The 20,008-nt window shown below is 44.2% G+C and overlaps 1 protein-coding gene across 4 annotated transcripts in view; it reads right to left on the bottom strand.

Annotated features, from left to right (window-relative positions):
- hth (Meis homeobox homothorax) overlaps positions 1-20,008 on the bottom strand; it is a 106,745-nt gene that overhangs the window by 62,918 nt on the left and 23,819 nt on the right. For 3 of the 4 annotated variants that reach the window (XM_003736317.3, XM_003736321.3, XM_003736316.3), the window contains exons 5-6: positions 19,128-19,178; positions 13,498-13,683 (exon numbers count right to left, since the gene is read on the bottom strand). In XM_003736317.3, the coding sequence (XP_003736365.1) occupies positions 13,498-13,683; positions 19,128-19,178 (237 nt within the window). Of the gene's footprint in view, positions 1-9,764; positions 11,349-13,497; positions 13,684-19,127; positions 19,179-20,008 lie in introns of those variants that run through there. The other variant, XM_003736320.3, reaches the window with a different exon arrangement.

The following is a 20,008-nucleotide window of genomic DNA, read 5'->3' as shown; positions in this document are numbered from 1 at the left end:
CTTTTCCGTGCTGCATTTTCATTTTCCCGCTTTTCAGTGGAGCAGCAGACAACAACGACAACAACAGCAACAGCTACAGCAACAGACAACAACAACGATCGTGTTCAAAAGTGCAGGGAAAATTGAAGAGAAATACTGAGGCATGAAAGCGGCGTAAAGAAATCAAATAAATTTTATTGTATAAAAGCGCAGCAACAACAAAACTCAGGGAAAACAATCATTGAGCCTGCTCGGCTGTAAATAGTTTACAGTTCTCCGCTCCACTCCCTTGCCCCTGCCGCTGCCCCTGCCCCAGCCACTGCCTCTGCGGTTGCACACACTTTTCCTTTGCCTGCAATCGATCGCAAAATTTCCTCCGTTTTTCCTCACTTTTTTTTCCTGTACGAGAGTTGTATTGTAAACAATTTTGTTGGCGGCTGGCGGCCACATCATCATCATCATCAGCAGCCAGGCAGCCAGGCAGCCAGAGGCCTAGCTAAATGGGTGTTGAGTGCAAAGTGTTTGTGTTCCCTGCCCCATCTGCCCCATCTGCCCCATGGAAAATGCAATATGGCGCTGCTGCTGCCTCGATCTCAATCCGCATCTGCATCGAATCTGAATCGGAATCGGATTCGGAATCTCGAACTGCGATCCGATGGCTGGCAGTGTTAAATGCTCGATAATTTTCGTGTGCATATTTTTCGCTCCGACTCTACGACGAGTACTTGGCGACCCATTGCCCAAACGAAATGGGTTTTATTTGTTCTCCTTCTCTTGTTTCGATCTCTGTTCGATTCTTTTTGGGTCGCAGCGGGAGATGCATCTTTTGTGCCGCTGCCATAGCTGCTGCTTCTTGCTCGTCTTTTGTGTGTCTTTTTAATTTTATGTCTGGCCTTGTGCACTGCAGAGGAGGGACGGGAGGGAGGGAGGGGCTGTGGCGGGGAGTTTTTGGAGCTGACACTAAAAATACAATTTTAAAATACGAAAAATTCGAAATCAAAGTAAACCCAGAAAGAAATCATACAAAGGCCATGGCCAAAGTAACAAAAAAAAAGAACTTCTCTTTTTTTGAGAGATTTTTCATAATTTTTGCGCTGACCACAAAAAGGCTGCTGCTGCAACAACAGGAACGGGGCAACAGGGCAACGGCAACGGCAACGGCAACGGCAACGACCACCATGTTAACGACTCTGGGCGCAGCTTTAACTTCAACTTCCAGCATCATCATCATCATTCCCCACTCCCCCCCAGACCCCAATGCCTATATAACATTGTCTGCCGGATCGTTTCCTTAACGTAAAAGTTTCATTTTCGTTACCTTTGCAGTGATACGATACCAAAAGGCGAACGACCAGCCAAATGAAATGAGACTTTGTTCGGGGCCCAGAACCAAAGCAAAACCCAAACCCAAACCGAACAGAACCCAACCTCAGAATCGGAATCAACAGCGAGCGACCTGCAACAAATGAGTTTCTTTTTTTTCATATCTCCCTCCGCCTCCATCTGCGTCCCGTCTCTGATGATTTTTGAATTGATTTGTGTTGTTAAATATTAAATTCTTATAAGTCATTTGCACTCGGCGATGTCCGGGGCCCTGGACCTCAACCTGGTCCCGGGCTGGAGCTGGAGCTGAAGCTGGTGCTGGTGCTGGGAGCTTTGTGTGGCTCCGAAATGACAGACAAGACCCGGCCCCTGTACCGCCTGCCCACATATATCATTTACACTCGAGTCGGCCAGATCTTGTAGAGCTGGCAATTGGCAACGAAACGGAATCGAGCTGTAGAGTCGGACATTCAGTCAGAGCCGTCGCTCGTCTGTGGCTGTGGCTGTGGGCCTGTGACTCGCTCACAGCGGTCGGTCGGCCAAAAATGGCAACGGGGCAGCATCCCAGCGTCGATTTGGGGTGTGGGGCTAGGTGGGGAGCCGCTTGGGCAGCCGCTGTGTGGCGCGCAAAATAACAAAAATTATATTTTCAAGGTGTTCTTTTGCACATTTTGTTGTTGTATAATTTTAATTAACATTGCTCTGGCTCTTGAAATTGCACTTCGCATTCAGCTCATTCGTTGGTGGGGAGGGGCGGTGTGGGCGGGTAGTTAATAAGCTTTTGGCTCTGCTCTCCGCTGATTTCATATGTATGAAGCTGAGTTTTATTGCCATTTTATGGCATTTTATTAATATTTCTTAATGTCCGAGAAGAGACAGCAAAATTGGCCAGTTCTGGCCTCCCTCCCAGACTTTCTTTCTTCCTTAACTTTCACGCAACATTCAATAAACACTCACGCAGTGCACAAAATGGACTTTAAACAAGTGCCACATGAAGTCAGGAAATTTATATGGAAAGCTTTAAGTAAGTCTCCAGCTGCTGCCTGGCTGCCATCCTCCTTCCTTCGATCTTTCGTTCGTTCTCCATGGCTCTGGCTGTGGCACTGGGACTTCGACTGGGACTGGGACTGGGTCTGGGTCTGTCCTCTGCGGCTCGGTTCGGTTGCATTCATTACAAGCGAGCCAAAGGTTAACATGCAACGAACGGCAAACAGCAACAGCAACAGCAACAACTGCTAAAAAGCTTAAATTTCACAACACGCTCTCCGGCAAACAGCAACAAGAGGCATGAGGCATGAGGCAGAGACACACAGACACACAGCATCAACATCAACGTTCGTTGTCGTTGTCGTCGTCGTCGTCGTCTCTCAACTTTTGCGTTTGAGCATTTAAGTGCCAATTAATAACAATTTTTATGAACCGAAGAAATAGTTGACAACACGGCATGGCCGCATCCCATCGCCTCTCTTTGCTTCGAGTCGACTTTCGTCTCGTCTCGTCTTGGCTTCGCTTGTCTCGCCTTGTGCTGTGCTGTGTGATGAGCGTTGCATGCAACAAGCAACATGCAACATGAGCCTGTGAGTGCGGCCAGCCAAACCTCATTTGAAAACACATAATATTGTACATTTTATGAACAATTATTATATAAGTTTTATTGGCCGCTCAACAGCCCAAAGGAGGCAACAGCCCAGGCAGCGATCCAGCGCGAGAGACTCTTTAATTAATTTGTGATTTTTCTGCATCAGCCAGAGAAGTGGCAGCCACAGCTGCAATATCCGTTGCAGGAGCTAGTCTAGTGCAATCGCAGATGGTAGAAGAACTTTAAGCCATATCCCAGATTGGCTTCAAGAGAGGAAATCTTCAGCCTCTGAAGAAGAAACCAACCATTGCATTAGCGGCCATTTATGCCGGCTTATTGACAGGAGGCCAGAGCCACGAAAAACCCTCCGAGGCGCGGCAATAAGCCGCCATTGGGGGGTGGGTGGCCAGGCTGACTTTGAAACATTTGGCGACATTAATATGATTTAATGCGTTAATTAGCGCCCGGCAAACAGCAACAGCAGCAGCAGCAGCAGCAAAAGAGCAGCCACAAGAGGGTGCGAAACCAGCAAGAGGAGGAGGAGGAGGAGGAGGTGGAGGAGGAGGTGGTGGCAGCAACTCGAGAGCATCTGACGCAAAGTGTTGCGTGGCGTTGCTGCTTATGGAAATCCTCCTCCCGGAAAAGTATGCTATGCCGCTCTGGTGGTGCTCTGCCCGAGAATTCCCCAAATCCCCGAAGCGGATTAGACCCGAAGCAAAGGCATGCCAAGAAGCAGAAGAGACCTGCCAAGGAGGCAGAGAGAGAGAGAGAGAGAGAGAGACTGGTGTCTGGCTGGTCCTGACGGTGTGCATTGCGTAATTGACGTCAATTTTGTTTTCGCACCGCGCATACAGCCAGCGAAAGCTTGGGGGGATTGAGGGCGCACTGCTCTTATCCACAAGGGGAAATCCAATACCAAACAGCAAAAAATAATTTGCCAAAATATAGAAATTGTGTCGCCGTGCGGAAGTCTCCCTGAGTTCCTGAGGAGTGAGGAGTGAGGAATGAGGGAGAAATATTGAAATGTTGAGGCCGGGCCAATAAACAGGAGCTACGACAATGCGAGAGGGTGGACGTGGACCCAGGCATCGGCATCGGCATTGGCATCATATTTCATTTATTAGCAGGCAGCAGGCAGCAGGCAACGGCAGCGTGGCAAGCATTCTTATTTATGCCCCATAATGCCGGGCATATGTGGCCCAAATGGGAATTGGCTCGCCGGATAAGCAGCCAAGCAAACGGAGACACTAAGAGCTCTCAGAGAACGGGGGAACGGAGAACGAGCTCTGAGAAGCGGACAGAGAGAGTGTTCTCAGAGCTGAGTGCCTGCCGCCCCGCAAGTAAAAGTAGCTTAGAGATTTATGCGGCATTTCTTTAATAGAAATTCCACTCCGAGCTGCACTCTGGCAACTCCCGCAGATGTCTTCAAACTTTTCACATAATTAGACTTCCCGAAAGCAAAGTTCTGTATCTGTGGCGGAAATTATTGAAAAATATTTAGTGGTCCGAGGCTCCAAGGATGGCACGTGCGCTATTAAATATGCAATAAATTATTTCTGCTAGTTTCTGGGGGCCCCAGTTTTTCGTTTTCTATTGGGGAATCTTTTGCTAAGCTGCCTGCAAATTATAGAAAATCCCCCAAAGACGCGGCGACCAAAAGAAGAAAAGAAACGGAAAAATCCAATGTAAGCAATAAGCAGGAACACCATTATCTAATGCTCGGCGCGCCATTCAGGCATAAAGCCCCCCCCACCTCCACATCTTCCCGTAGAGACCGTGGAGGCAAAAGTTCCTAGGCCCAAAAATAGTGCGCAGGAAATAAAGCACAAAAAGGCAATAAAAACTGCCAGAAAGCCCCCCAAACAATGCGATCTCTGGGCTGGGAGTATTTTGTAGATGCTGGCCGCACAGCTTCCGGGCCAATAGAAATGCCAGCCACCCCCCAAAAGCCCTCAAAAAGGACCAAAACTGGCCCTAATGGCCAAGGCAAACAGTCAGACAGACAGACAGAGATTGGGACTGAGACGTCGCCAGCAGCGGATTTAAGTGCAAGTGATTTATGGTATGCTGCTGGGCCAAGATGTGGGCGAGATGTAGCCAGAGCCAACGACAAATTAGCCAACAAAAACAAAGCAAAACTAAAGCCAGATATCAATCAAAAAAAAACTATTGCATTAAATATTAAAGAAATGGCAGAACGGAAGGGTTAAGCGCGGCTGCACCCGGGCAAAGATTAAAGCCAATTCAATTAGTGGCTGCCGTTTTTGATATCTGAGCCGCCCCCCCGTACTTTTCGGTACGGGCAATAGTTTTAGTTCCTTTAGGCTGGATTCAGTTACAATTTACAAGTGGTCAATAGAGGCTAAGCGGACTTAAGAGCCGGCAGAACGAAGGGGCACCGTAGCCCTTTTACTTCTGTGGTCAGTCGCGTGATGATAATTGAAAAGCACTCAACAAGCTCAATGGTCAATGGTCAATGGTTGGGCCTGGGCCTGGGCAGATCGAAGGGGATGAGTAGATAGGATCAAATGCTGACTAATCGAGTTTAAAACAAGCGTAAATTGTCCTGTTGGCTTTTCCTTTTGATATCCGAGCGGACTTCAATGGCCTTTGCGGTGCCAAGTGCAGCGACTGGCTCCTCCGGGTAATTAATGGTAATTGTTCGAGCACTCGCTGGGCCCCACATAGGGCTTCCCTCAGGTGTTCCCACAGCGAGCAGCAAGCAACCAGAGAAATGGAGACGGAGATGGAGGGGACACCTTTGGTTAAGCTCTGGTTCCTCGACTGCATTTGCCTAATGAAACAAAAGTAAAACGACCAACGGACTTTGTATAATTTCCCTCGTTTCTGTTAAGCTCTTAAACCGATTTGCAGCTTAGTTGAGTGGCCGGGAGATAGGGAACGGATCGAAACGGGACGGAGGAGTGCAAATATTTCGAAAAAAATTAACAAAAAAATATAAAAAAAAAGAAACCAAATCATTGTGCGTATATGTTTCATTGGAAAAAATGCTTGGGCCAAGACAAAGACGCTTTTGGCTTTTTGGTGGCTTGTTTTGTGGCATTTTTACGGCATAAATTTCCATTGAATTGATACTTTTTGGTCGATACTCCCTCAACCAGCACACACACGCAGAGAAGCCAAAAACCACAGACAAAAAAACAAAAAGGGTTGACACAATCAGGTAGAGTATTGGCCCTGTCGGCTGCCCTCCTTTGAAGGCAACACTTGACTAGGGACTGGGGACTGGGGACTGTGCAAAATTTCATTAAGATTTCAAAAGTTTTTTCGCCGTTCACGATTTCCTGGAACTGAAACTGGGTAAAAGAGTTAAAATTCAACAATCAATATAATTCTTATGACTAGAAATTAACTTTGTGAACAGAGTTTTCTTTTTTTTTTTTGTTGAGGATCTCTGCAGTGACAGAACCTCTTCTTCAATGAATTGGGAACCCGTCAGTTTGGCATGTCTTTTCACGCCACCAGCCACCAGAATGCCTGCCTGCCCCCAGAGGTATCGCATTCAACGCTCTCGAATCGAGTCGAGTCGAGTCGAGCCGCGATCTGACAGCCCCGTGCAATTCCCTCGACGAAACCAAATTCTGATCAAAAAATTGCTAACAAAAAAAAAGAAACACACGAGAACATCAGATCAGCCCCAGTCTCAACCTCAGCCGCAGACGAAATCTTGTGGCAACTGCATTGAAACATTAGCAGTGATGACATTTTTGCGGTCAACCCGCCTGCCCCCCCCCCCCGCTCTCGGGCAGCCAGTGTCTGCGGAGCGTCTGCTGGCAGCTTTTGTTGGCTGCACAGAAATTCCTGCCAACGCGACACTTCATACATAATAACAAAAGATCGCCAGATCACAGGAGCAGCTCGTCAAGCACGCACGATCCACTGAACAGGGGACAAACGCTCGACTTTGGGGTTTTTCTTTGGTTGAGCTGGTACCCTTTTCTTAATAGAGGGTGTATATGTAGGACAAAGCAGTTGGCATAGTCCAAAATAAGTAACACCTAGAAACAACCCACTCCTCCATTGCTTTTATAGAAATAAATCATTAAAATAATCAAATACTCTTTAATCGTCTAGGGTATTCAGGGCTTCGTTACTTAAAGGCCAGTCTTCACATTTCGGTTTTTTTGGGGCTTTGGGAAGCGGGCATTTGTAGGGCTTTCGTGGACTGTTGCTTTATTAATTGTAGCCTTGGACTTGGAGCTGGAGTTGGGCCGTCTTTGTTTCACAAATGAATGCACAAATTTCGGGACAGGTCTGCGCTGCGCTGCGGTTTCGTTTGTGCCACAAAACGCAGACAGTATGACGACGCCGAAAGCCGCAAAAACAACAAAATATAAAAGTAAATTATAAGAAAGAAAGAAATCCTTTGGCTAACTCGTATTTCGATGGGCCCGATCCCGATCCCGATCCCGAGAGCCGTGAGTCCAAAGTCTTGAGGTGAGAGTGCGGCTAATGAGCCGAGGCCAAAGCCAAAGCCAAAAACCAAAGACTTGGATCCTTTTATACTTTGTATCTTACGGCTTTCGTTTGGTTTTTGGTTTGTTGTCTTCGATTTCAGACAAAAAAATACAAAAATAAAACCAGTTCACGGCGAGTGGCGAGTGGGAATGGGAGAAAGGGAGTGGATTGACTTAATGCCTATAAAATTATAGGTTTCTTCCTCTGCTGGCTGGAAAATTGTGTGTCAGATTGTGTGAGCTGGCCGGGGCGTTGCTCAAGAAATTAATACAAAATTCATCCAGCACGAAAGAGCATTTTCTTCTTGGGTCTTGAGAGTGGTGTGGAGTAGAGTGGAGTCCAGTGGAAAATGCCCTCTCGAATTCGACTGACTTTGAAGAGCCCAGAAACACGCCCCAGGCAATCACGCAAAATGCCAAATTACATGTAGCTACCATTAACCGAACGAAATCATCTAACACGCACACACGGCAATCCCCAGCCCGAAGACGGAGACGGCCAACAGGGGGGAAAACAAAACCCAACCAAAAATGGGAAAAAAAAGAGTCATTTAAGGTGTTTTAAACACGTCCCTCTCCGGCAGCTGTCCAGACCGATCGGGTTTACTGCTCGAATTTCAACAGACAGACTGGGAGAACTATAGGGGATCTGGCGCACTTATGTCCTGTGATCCTTGCGCTGATGACACTCGAGAGGAGGCGCTCCCTCAGCGTCCTAAGCGGCTTACACGTGCCGCCCGCTCTTATGACTAGGGTAATATGAGCCGAGTCTCTCTCAATTTACACCAGCTGATAGCAGAACAGAAGCCAGAACTGTGTCCAGTTACTGGTCCAACCTTTGCCTATGTCTTCCCTTTGCCTGCGTTGAAAGTCACATACAAGTTTTCCATTTTTCACATTGATTTTGAACACTAGAGTAGTATAAAGATTTTGGTTTTAGTTCCAGGTTCAACCCATGCAAATAATCGTAACTCTCCCGAAATTATTCCAGAAATCGTTTTGATTTCCATGAAAACTTAAAGAGAGTGGGATCAGTTGCTTAGGAAAACCAGGAACCAGGTTTGAACGTACGAGACCGCGGCTGAAATAAAGAAAAGTCCCTAAAAGATAGATTATTGTAGGTCTAGAGGGATTCGTGTGATTGGTTCTTGGATGCAGAGATTCCTTTGAGGATGGGTGAGGAGGAAAGCTAACTGAAATCTAGAAAAGGTCCCTAATGCGATATCCAGCTGGTTTATTGTTATCCTTCGGGGGTAAAGCTCTCCAGAGTTTCCTTTGACGATGGTCTTCCATTACTTGGGCGGTGATCTTCAGTTTGGTTCTCCATGGGTTCTCCTTCGCCGCGACTTAAGTACTAGTGTAGTCAGAAAAAAATCGATGTTGTTTTGTTTTATACTTTTCAAATATATTTTGGTTTTTTTTTGTTTTTTTCTGTTTCTTCGTTTGTTTCATATAATTATTGGCTAACTCTTTAAACTTTACTCTGTACTTTTTGTTTTGTTTTTCTTAATTCTTCTGTTTGTTTTTGTTTTTGTTTTCCTTGTTTTAATTATATTATTAGTATACATATAAATAATTAAAAATATTACATTAAAATGTATTCGTATATCGTATAGAAGTTGCTGGTTGTTTTTGTTGGATTTATGTTTTAGTTTTAGTTTTAGTTTCTTTCTTTCTTAATTTTTGATTGCGTTTTTCCTCTCCATTTCATTTCTCATTTCATCTCCTTTATAACATTTACTCTCATTTTACAATTTTGCTAAAAACTAAATAAAATTCCTTGTTTGTAAAAACAATAATAATTATTAAAAAAATGTATGCTCAAATAAGTTTAATATGTACTTTTCGTATTTAATTTGTTGTATATATTTTAAAAATAGCAAAAAGCAAAAAAAGCGCCTTTCCATCGATTTTTAAAACATATTTACGTATATTTTTTGCATCATCTTTTTTTCGTTTAAGTTTATTTTTGTTTATGCTATTATTTTTACTTTTGTTATATTTTTATAAAATATCACCTAAAGCAATTACGTATTTCAGTTTCAGTATTTTTTGTTTGTATTTTAAATTTATTTTTACAATGCAACATAATTTTGCTTTGTTTTTTGTGTGTTTGTGTATGTTTTTTTTTTTTGGTAGCAAAACATTTAATACAAAAATTAATAATCAAATGATTTCAACGAATATGTAAAAAGCTCACACAAAAAAATCATATCAGTTTTTACAACAGTTTTTTGTTGTTTGTTTTTTTTTTTTAACTAAAAAGCAGCGAATTATGCTAACAGAAATGATTACATAATTACAGCAATTTTTAAGTTAAATTTAATTTTTCTTACATACAAATTTTTGTTTAGGGTTTTAGGTTTTTGGGGTTTGAGACAAAGTACAACAACTATTTTTATTTATTTATATTTTTTTTTGTATTTCTGCAAATTTCTAACCTTTGCAAGAACATTTTCTTTGTAGTTTTGAAAAAATAGTACAAAAGCTTTACACGTTGTTGGTTTTTTTTTTTGTTTTTTGTTTGTTTGTTTTTATATTTTTGTGGTTTAGTTAGTTGGCTATAATAAACCGCTGGGAATCGGCTCGACTATAGTCTAAGTATACAAATGACTGCCCATATAGCTGAGGGGCTGCTCTCTACTGAGAGGCAGCCCGATTTAAGTACATTTTTGTGGTTTTTTGTTGGTTTAGTAGTCTAGAACTCAAAATAGTAGTAGAAATTAGCAGAAGAAAGTGTTTGGTTGGTTTTGGTAGCTAGAAGAAGCATAGCTGCTAAGGTTTTCCCTTTTCTAGATTGAGTTTGGATTGAGTTTCCTTTAAATTTTACCAGTTTGCAAGTTTAGTTTTGCTTAGCATACAACGCCTAAGTTGAGGGGTATCTGGGGTCCAGGGGTTCAGGGGCTCAGAGGTCTGACTAAGAACTATATAACGTACGCTATAGTATACAATGGGGGGCGGGGACAGGGGGATGGAGCGAGAGCGAGAGCGAGAGCAAGGGGTCTCTAAGTATCTCCGCTGAGCACCAAAAGCTGCCGCTCTGGCTTCCGTGTCCACTAATTCAATTCATTAAATTACATTTAGCTCTCCTCTTTTCATTACATTTATATAATAATAATAGTATCGCGTAGTTTTCTTCATTTTTTTGTTTTGTTTTGTTTTGTTTTGTTTTGCTTTAGTAAATGCTTAAAGTTTGTTTAGTTTGTTGCTGTTGCTGTCGTAGTGTGCTTGATTTACGTATATCAATTGTTCTCGAAAGTGTCTCGCACGCTTCCTTGGCTCATTTAAAATGTCGTTCGTATAGGTGCGTTGCAATCCTCAATTAATTAAATTAACTTTAAGTTGGTTTTTGTTTTTTGTTTTTTTGTTTTCTGGTAATAAACAATAATGTTTTATTCGTATACTTTGCATTTGAACTCAGGTTGGGGTTTCTTTTCTGGTATCTCTTTTTACGTATATGCGTTGCATGATGAGAGTTGAACAAAAAAGATCAACGAATATAATTTTTTCTTTTTTTTTCTTTCTTTTTTTTTGGCAAGTTCTCTTCAGTGTTGTAAAACACCAAAGAAAAAAGGACGTATTATTTTGAAAAATCGTATACACGTTGGCTAAGGTGAAAAATTCCCAAAACAAGAATAATTTGAAACAATTAAATAACTAAGCATAGAAAATATGGATAGAAATTTCTAGGAATTTACTATACTCTTAGCGTTTGTTCTCTTATCCCAAGTTTTGTTTTTTCTTTTTAGATCTGGATCTTTAAGCAGCAGCCTAGACTTGATTTTTAGTTACAAACTACATGGCTAGAGTTTATCTTTATATTATATAGTTTTCTTTATATATAGATATATATATAGAGAACGTCTTGGGGTTCGAATGGGGGCATAGGGTTTGGTTTGGATCTGAGGTCGGGACTAGAAGTCCGCCTCGTGCTTGATGCGATAGCTGGCATAGGTCTCCTCCAGCGGTGAAAAATCTTGGGTGCTGGGCTGTGATCAAGTTCCAAATGATTGGCACAGATACATATATACAACAGATATATGCATATAGATGGACAGACAGAGAGAGAGAAAGAGTTTAGAAATCATAGGATAGGACCAAAAGGGACTCTGGAGTCTGGAGTCTGCAGTCTGGTTTTTGTGTGTGTTGTGGGCTATGTCAGTGTCATTGTTGTTGTTGTTCTGGTGGTTCTTTGAGAGGGGACGAGGCTGTGTCAATTATTTACAAGTTTACAAACTCAAAGACCGATAACATTCATCGAACTGAAGCTATCGATCGCACTGGCTGACTGTACCCAAAGCAGCTCGGAGTCGAAGAGTCGGGCCAGCTTTCGTTTCGTATATCATATCATATCTGTATACATACATACATATGTATATAGATAAATATATATAAGTACATATATATTTATACATACATGCATATGTTGGGGTATATATATATATATATGTATGTATATATGTATATATAGTTTCTATATAGAGTTATGTGCATATGTAAAATTGTTAAAAATTGGTTAGTTTTGGGGTTAGTAAACTTTCTGATAATATAGGTTCATTACTTCAATTTTTGTTTCTTGTGGTTCGTGTGTTAAGTAAAGAAAACAATCAAAATAGTTGGTTAATGGTGTGTGAGTGTTGGGTTTTGTTAATAATAATTAATAATATATTGGCGAGCTATATGGGCCTCTTGCAAAAACGAAGTTCTGGAACATTTTCTTGTAATTTAGTTCTCATTCTTTTAGTTTTACTTGATTCTTCTTTCTCATTCTTTCATATCATACTCGTATTTTCTTCTTTTCTTTCTAGTTGTTGGTACTTTTTACAAATTAAGCGAAATTGTTTGTTGCTCTAATTATTGTTGCTCAGTTGCTTTAGTTCTTGTAGTTTTTGTTTGTAGTTTTTGTAGTTTCTACTCTATATCATTTACAATCTGCTTGGTTGAGATGGACAGTGTGTGTTGTGAGAGAGAGAGTGAGATAGACTGACACAGCTGGGCATGCGGGCGCACAGCACAGTCGCATTGACTATCTTTAGTGTGGCCTTGCATTCGCAGCTGTTTCGGAACTTAAATTTATGGCCTGTACTGTACACAGAGGAGAGCAAACGAAGTCCAGCGGTAGCAGTGGGGCTGTAACAGCTTCAGCATAGCAGTAGTAGCATTTGCAGCATCAATCGTCAATCGTAAATCGGTATAACTGTTCTCTTCAGTTCGGCGCAGCTCGGTTCGATTCGATTCGATTCGGTTCGGTTGGTTGGGTTGTTGTTGTTGTTCGGGTCAGTTCGTTTGGTTTGTGGTCGGAGGGCCGAAGCCGCTTGGAAGCTCGTTTGTCGCTTGTCGCTTGTTTGTTCTTGTTGCGGTACTTTGCAGTCTGTGTTATCGTGGTCTCTGTCTGGCTGCTGCCGCTGCTGCTGCTGCTGGGCAGGCATCCTGTCGCTGTCGCTGTCACTAATGCTGTTGCTGCTGCTGCCTGCTGCTGCTGTTGTTGTGGCTGCTGCTTCCGCTAGGCGTTCCTTTGCTCTCCCTTTCGCTTCTATGGATATTATTTGTTGTTGTTTCTTGTAAGTTTTCTTTATGTTTTTGCATTCGCTTTGCTTTTGCTTTTGCTTTGCTTTTGCTTTTGTTTTTGCTCTTGACTAATTTACAATGTGTGTGTGAGTGTTTGTTCTTGACGTACAACTTCTTCTGCTTTTGAATTTTTGGATTTGAATTCATCAATATTAATATTCTGATTATTATTGGGTTTCTTTTAATTTGATTTCAGTTAATGCTTCGCTTCGTGTCGCTGTTGCACGCTGGTGTTCTGCTGCCGCTGTGGCTGCAACAGGTGAATTAATGTGACTTAATTTCCTTATGCAGGTGGTAGTGGTAGCAACATCAGCATCAGCATCAGCTTCGCGTGGCACGGCATCTCCATCGCTTGTATCATTGGATACACGTGGCTTTAGTCATTGATCGATTGATTTATTGATTTATTGATCTTGATCATTATTATTATTGATTCATTTAATCCCAGGGCATTGTGAGCACCCGCTTCGTTTTTGCAAGAAGGTCGTTATCGTACTACGAACATGGGTGCACCACCGCATTGTAGCTCGCCAATATAGGACCATGTGCTCCCGCGAAGGGGGTACTCACAACGTCTGGTGTACTAGCTCCATCGGTGTGCGATGTGGAGTCGGCGTTACTCCGTCCCTCACCATTTGCCGAACCGAGTTCTGGTGGTTTGGTGGTGTCCCGTTCGTCGATCACTAAATCTATTGGCATTTTACCCTTTAAACACGATATATAGCGGTGACAGAAGTTGTCGCACAGTTCGTGTACCTGCAACGAGACATTCCCGCGATCATTTCAGAGCACAGAGAAGAGAGAACAGGAAGAGAGAGAAACGAGAGAGAGAGAGAGAGCATGAGTTTGGGTACTCCAAAATGTCACTTATTATCTAATAATTGCTGGCAGTGGGGGTAGGGGTTGCGGTGGGAGGTGGGGTGTGCTTGGGTGTCGCTGAAAATTTATAGATATATGTACATCATATAGGGGGAGGTGGTGGAATAAATAGATCTTAAACTAAGCTTAAACATTGCAATACCTTTACAGAAAGAGAGACAGAAAGAGAGAGAGAGCGAGAGAGAGACAGAGACAGCTGCCACACTTAGCGCCATTGCAGTGTTGTATCGCCAAAACCTGCTTCCTCCATCGCCTTGCAAATGGCATGCAAATTGCTTTTGATGCGTTGCCCCAGACACAGACCCCAGAACGTGGACCCCGGACCCCGGACCCCAGACCCCAGGCAAATGGTTGATGATGGCACTCAAAAATGGCCGTAGACAACAGCTAACCTAAACCTGGCTCAGAGCATGGCTCCCTTGACTCAGACTCAGACTCTGGTTCTGGTTCTGGCCGCATAAATATGCATAGAGAGGCACTCGGACCCGAAAAAGAAACGGCAACAAAATAATGCATTGGCCAAAAAGGAAGTGCCGGGGCAGCCAGGCTTAGCCGCAGGGCACACTTTTAAGCATCCAAGCAGCGCAACAGCAACATGAGGCAGCACGTGCAACATTCACATTAGCAACATGGAGACGCACTCGCCGGCCAGAGATAGCCGTCCAGGGAGAAGATCACTGGCGTCAGTCCAGGCCGAGACCAGGCCGAGACCAGGGCCAACAAAATGCGTTTTTAAAACCCTGTTGTTGCTGTTGCTGTTGCTGTGGCTGTGATGTTGCAGGCCTCTGCCACGGTGTGTGTGATAAAACAAATGCGATAAGGCCCAAAGTGAGTGTGAGTCAGGCAGGCAGGCAGGCAAGCAAGCAGGCAGCCAGCAGGCAACGGCGTTGGCGGAGGGGGAGCCAGCCGAGGCACATATGCAAATATGCAACAAAGAGTGGAATGCAGCCGCCGCCACGGCTAAAAAGAAATTAATTGCACTGGGCAATGGCAGCAGACAACAACAGCAGCGGCAGCAACAACAGGGTGCTCCATTTAGGCCGGGGCCAGGCATTTAATTTACGAAAAAGTGCGCGTTGCTTATGCAAATTGTTTGCTGCTGTTGCTGCCGCTTCTTTTCTTCATTTTTGTGGATCGCTTTTGTTTTGGCCTGCGAAAGCTGCAACAGTGGCTCTGTGGCTCTGTGGCTCTGGCTGCTGCCACTATTAACTTGTTGCCCATTGCCAATGCCCGAAGTTGTCAAACTCGTTTGCAGGCTGCTGCTTTCAATGTTATTGTCACCAAAAAATAAAAAAGATGACGATAAAAAAGCAACGGCCTGCAACTGGTTTATGACAGGACAATGTCAAATTTGTCGCTGTTGCTGATAAGCGGCCACAGCAGCGACAACATGTTGCAGGCAACATACAGTGTCGTATCAGTGTCCCAGTCCAAGTTTTATGATTGTGTTTGCTGTGTGGTGTAGCTGTCAAAGTGACCATAACAATATCCATAAAGCTTGCAATTAGCACGCCGGCAACATGTTGCTGCCACTGCCAGTGCCAGTGCCTGTGCACACATGCAACATGCGGCACACACTAAATTGATATGTTGGAGAAGGGCCCTTTGGAGACTGGCCGAGACGATGCTGGGACGCTGATAACTTTTGATTAATTTGTCAGCATTGTATGTGACATTTTCGAACGGCTCATTGCGATATTTATGACTCGCGGGGCCCCCATGATGTGGCACATTGGGTGGGCCCCCAAGAGGCAACAAGAGGGAGACGGCTAGCAGCAGAGAGAGGGCGTTGCTTGTAAATGCCCCACTCGTTTGTACATCCTGTTAAGCACAGCTTTTCACAGCAACAGCACCAGCAGCAGCGGCTGTGTTCCCTCCCCCTTTGCAGCTGCCTCTTCTGGCCGGACGGACGGACGGACGACTACTAAGTGCAGAATCCAATCTAATCGCAATGCAAATCGCTCCAATCTGCGCAGTGGTAATTCTCGATTTCCGCTCATAGATAGCATTAAGTATTCCCCCCCAACCAGATTCAGATTCAGATTCAGAGTCACACGCAAGCCTCCCCACACACGAGTCGCCGTCTAACAAGTTCCAGGTTTCATTTCTCAGTTCTCAGTTCTCGACTCTCGGATCTTTCTTCTTGCCACTGACATTTAAATGAAATGTAATTAAAAATAATTTGAAATAAATAAATGTTTGACAGCGGGGGATTGAAATGAAGTCTGGTCGGAACGGAACGGATTTGTTCTGGACAACATTCGAAATGTTATCCTTCTCTGGGTCGCAGAGTGCATATTTTGGCCAGGTTTCGCCTAGCATCCCATCATTCAAAATCTTCAAAAAATCTCCCCCAATCTGCTGTGTATCCCTCAGCTTGCATCATCATCATCATCATCGGCTAACCAAAAGTATACAGCTGTCGATGTCGTTGTTGCTGCTGGGTCTGGGGCTGTTGCTGGTGCTGTTGCTGGTTCTGGTGCTGTGTTGTATAGCGATCCCAAAGCGATCTGGCCAAGCCATCAAAACAAGGCCCCCAAATCGGTGTTGTTGCTGTTGTAGTTGCCCCCATGCCGGCATTACCCCAGCCGATTCTCTGGTGCTGCTGCTGGTGCTGCTGCTGCTGCTTACCCCCTGCCGGAGAAGCGTGTGCAACTGACCCAACGTGTTGTCTCGACAGTCTCTCTCAGTGTCTCTCTGTCTATCAGTCTGTTTGTCTGTTTGTCTGTTTGTCTGTTCGTCTCTCTGTCTGTTTGTCAATTGCAATGCCTGCCTGCCTGCCTGAATGCTGTATTTTTTTCTGCTGTGTGATGTGTTTTTCGTTGTTTTTTTTTGCATGTGACTCTGTGACGAGAATTGTCCGTGTGCTGGGGATCTGGGGAGCCGTAGAGCTGGGCCTGGAACTCTCGAGCCCCAAGCTGGGGACCGGGACTGGGACTGAGGCAAACCAGTTTTGACAGACACAAGTCTTGAAACGTCTTTTTAACTGATTCTGTTGCTGGTGTTGTTGCTGTGGCAGCGGCAACAAATATGCACAGATACAGATATATATATAAAATGTACAGATCTACAGATATATACATATATACATATATATAGATGTTGCTTTTTGTTGTTGTTTTTTTTTGTTTTTTTTGCAAGTCAGCCCGCACATTTTATTTAAGTATATTTTGTATTTCTTTTCATTTATTTCGGTGTTTTTTGTTGTCTGTTTTTTGTTGGTGTTTTGTTTTGTTTTTATATTTATTTTATACACCAAAAATCGACCGCTGCATTTTGTTGGCTGCATATAAATGAATGTGTTGTGTGTTGTGTGTGTTTTTTGTTGTTTTTTTACTACTATATGTACAAGTTGCTACAGTTCTTTGTGCTGATTGTTGCAGTTGTTGTGGAGTTGGAGTGAGTTTTGTTGCAATTGTTGTTGTTGGTTTCGTGTGTGTCGCAAGCTGTGTGAGTGACAAATGACAAAACAAAAACCTGTCGTGGACTCTCCTCTGCCACTGCCGCTGCCGCTGCTGCTGTGATGTTGATAAAGATCTTGACTCTTTCTGGGTCCCCGTGTGGCTGTACAGGGTGCCGCCTGCAACAAATTGCAGCTGGCTGAATGACAGACAGACAGAGTGACTGATCAACTGACTGACTGACTGATGAACTGTTGGACTCACTTTCCTTGGTGACCTGTCTTACTGATCTAGTTTTGGCCTGGCTTAGAAAGCAGACCGCCTTCGGTAATTAACATTGTCCATCGCATAGCATCGGACTAATTGCAGATTGATTGACTTCTGCGACTGTCTGTACACGTTTTGATTTGTTTCGTTTCGTTTCGTTCGTCTGTCATTAGCCCCATGGCCCACTCTCCATAGAGAGACACACAAAGACACAGCATTCCTCAGCAAATGACTCGGATATACGATTCGGAGTCGGAGTCGAAGTCGTAATCCCCCAACTCTATATTCTTCGGGCTTTTTGTCTTGTTTGGTTTTGGTTCAGCTTTTGTGTTCTTTTTTTGTAGAATGTTTTGCATAATTTCTTACTTAAGACTTAATTGAAAAAGAGTGAAGAGTGAGCCCTCTTCGGACGGGTTTTTGGCCCGTTCTGCCCTGGTCCGGGCTTAACTGCGGCTCAGCCTCGACGCAGCTTCGACTTGGAGTCCGACTTGGCTTTGGGTTTAGGTTCTCGTTCCACGCTTCGTTGCGCATTTGCCTAATTAATTTTCTCGGCACAGCCACATCGGTAAGGGTGTAGTGGTTTGGGGCGGGGCGGGGTGGGGTTGGGCATCGGTCAGCATTAATTACGACCACGTTTGAGGAACAACTTCCATTAAGCCAGCCCAGAACGAGAGACACGCACCCGAGTCTCTCTTGCATATTATTTGAAATTAAAACAAATTAGGCAACCTGTAATTTTTCCATTTAGACTATAAAGTGTCTAATAATCAAGTAGGTGTTGTAGGAGAACGCGAACCCACCCTTCCGCCGAGAGAAATGAAAACTTTAGTTGGGAGACTAATTTATGTGGCCCTCTTATCAGGGCCGAAACATCTAGGAACAGTCGGCTAGGGTAGGGGTGGGCATCACACCTCATGTATCAACAACAAAAGAGAAGCCGAAAACTGAATGCATTCCATTGTTGCAGCCAAAAATTGGAAGGGAAATTGTGTGTTTCTTTTATCTTACGCATGAAACTGCAACAAACACCTGCCGCTGTGCCGCCAGTCAAATATTTGTTGCCACAAAAAACTAATCCCCGCAACACACATCCTGCCCTGCTCCGTCGTCCGGCTACAACTATTCCACTTTGATTGGCAATTAATTCAATTTTCAGCTGCATTTTTGTTTCTGACTTTAATTTAGACATACTGCAAGTGTATTAGACAGGCCGGAGATATATGGTCGCCTGCTGTGGGACAGAGGCATGCCCCTCCCCCTCCCCGGCTTTGCCCCACCATGAAAATGTCAACACAAATGTTGGTAATTGAAATGCGCGCCCGCTGGAAACTATTTTGCCTCGATTTTTGCCATGTTTTGTGTTTTGGCCTGGTTTATTTATTGGCCTGGTCGGGGGGGTCCGTGTCTGATCTGTGTCTGGTCCTGTTCCCGGTCCTGCTCTCAGTGTGTGTCCGCACCGGCCTTTTGGGTGGTCTTTTTGGGGCGTTGATAAACGATTGGAGCCGACTCTTCGGCTCTCGATTTGCCGTTAATTACAATGACTAAACAAATGTGTTTTCTTGTAAGATGATTTGGCATATTCCGGGTCCAGGTATTGCAATGTTTAGGCTTTCGCAAGTAATTTATATTCAAGATGTGCAATGTTTTACTTACTTTTTCTAATTCTAAAAGGTGAAACCGAAGTACTTGTATTGCTTGCACCATCTGCAAAGGAAACGGAGAACATGTATAAATTAATAATCGTGCAAATACAAGCGGGTATTATACTATTAAACAAACACACACTCAATCATTCCCGAGAACCTTTCACAGTCCTTGGGCATTGGGCATTGGGCTTTGGGCTTCGGGCTTTGGGCTTTGCCTAATTAAAACATCAGTTTGACATTTGACATTTTTACGATGCTGCTAACTGCTCAGAACTGCTGCTGTGTGGTGTGTGGCCCGGACCGGGTCCGGCCTGCATTTGGCGGTTCTGCTGGTGGGGCTACTGCTACAACAGCCAAGAATTTCATTTAACCGCGCTGCAGCATGCGGCATGCTGCTCCTAGAGACATGCTATAAACATTTTTATAGCAGGCGACCTCAACTGCTCAACTGCTCTGCCTCTGCCTCTTCCTTTAAGTAAGTGTTACTAAATGCACTTTTAAATGTTCAAACACGATAGCGGATGGCGGATGGTAGATGGTGGAGGGCGGTTGGTGGTCGGAGCAGGAACGAAATTGGAGGCAAAGCCAACCACAGAGTGGCATGCCAAAATGATTTATGGCCAAAGTACGCAGACGCAAACGCAGACGCAAGCGAGGCACACACATGGCCATGGCCAAGACGGAGAAAGATCCGCCAGACGCAGTTGCAGAAGGTGGGGCATGGGGCATGGTGCATGGGGCATTCGGTGGGGGATTGGGTGGCCTGGGCAGTCAGTGATTTTGTACTACAACTAATAAACTAATCTGCAAGTGCATAAAATTAGGGCCACCAGAGATCCCACTCTCTCTCTTGCTGTCTCTCTCTCTGTGGCAGATGCAACTTCTGCT

This window comes from Drosophila pseudoobscura, chromosome 2, assembly GCF_009870125.1.
Source record: "Drosophila pseudoobscura strain MV-25-SWS-2005 chromosome 2, UCI_Dpse_MV25, whole genome shotgun sequence".
Lineage (NCBI taxonomy): Eukaryota > Metazoa > Arthropoda > Insecta > Diptera > Drosophilidae > Drosophila > Drosophila pseudoobscura.
Note: the sequence above shows the minus strand (reverse complement) of the source record. Positions and strands in the feature narration are given on the sequence as shown.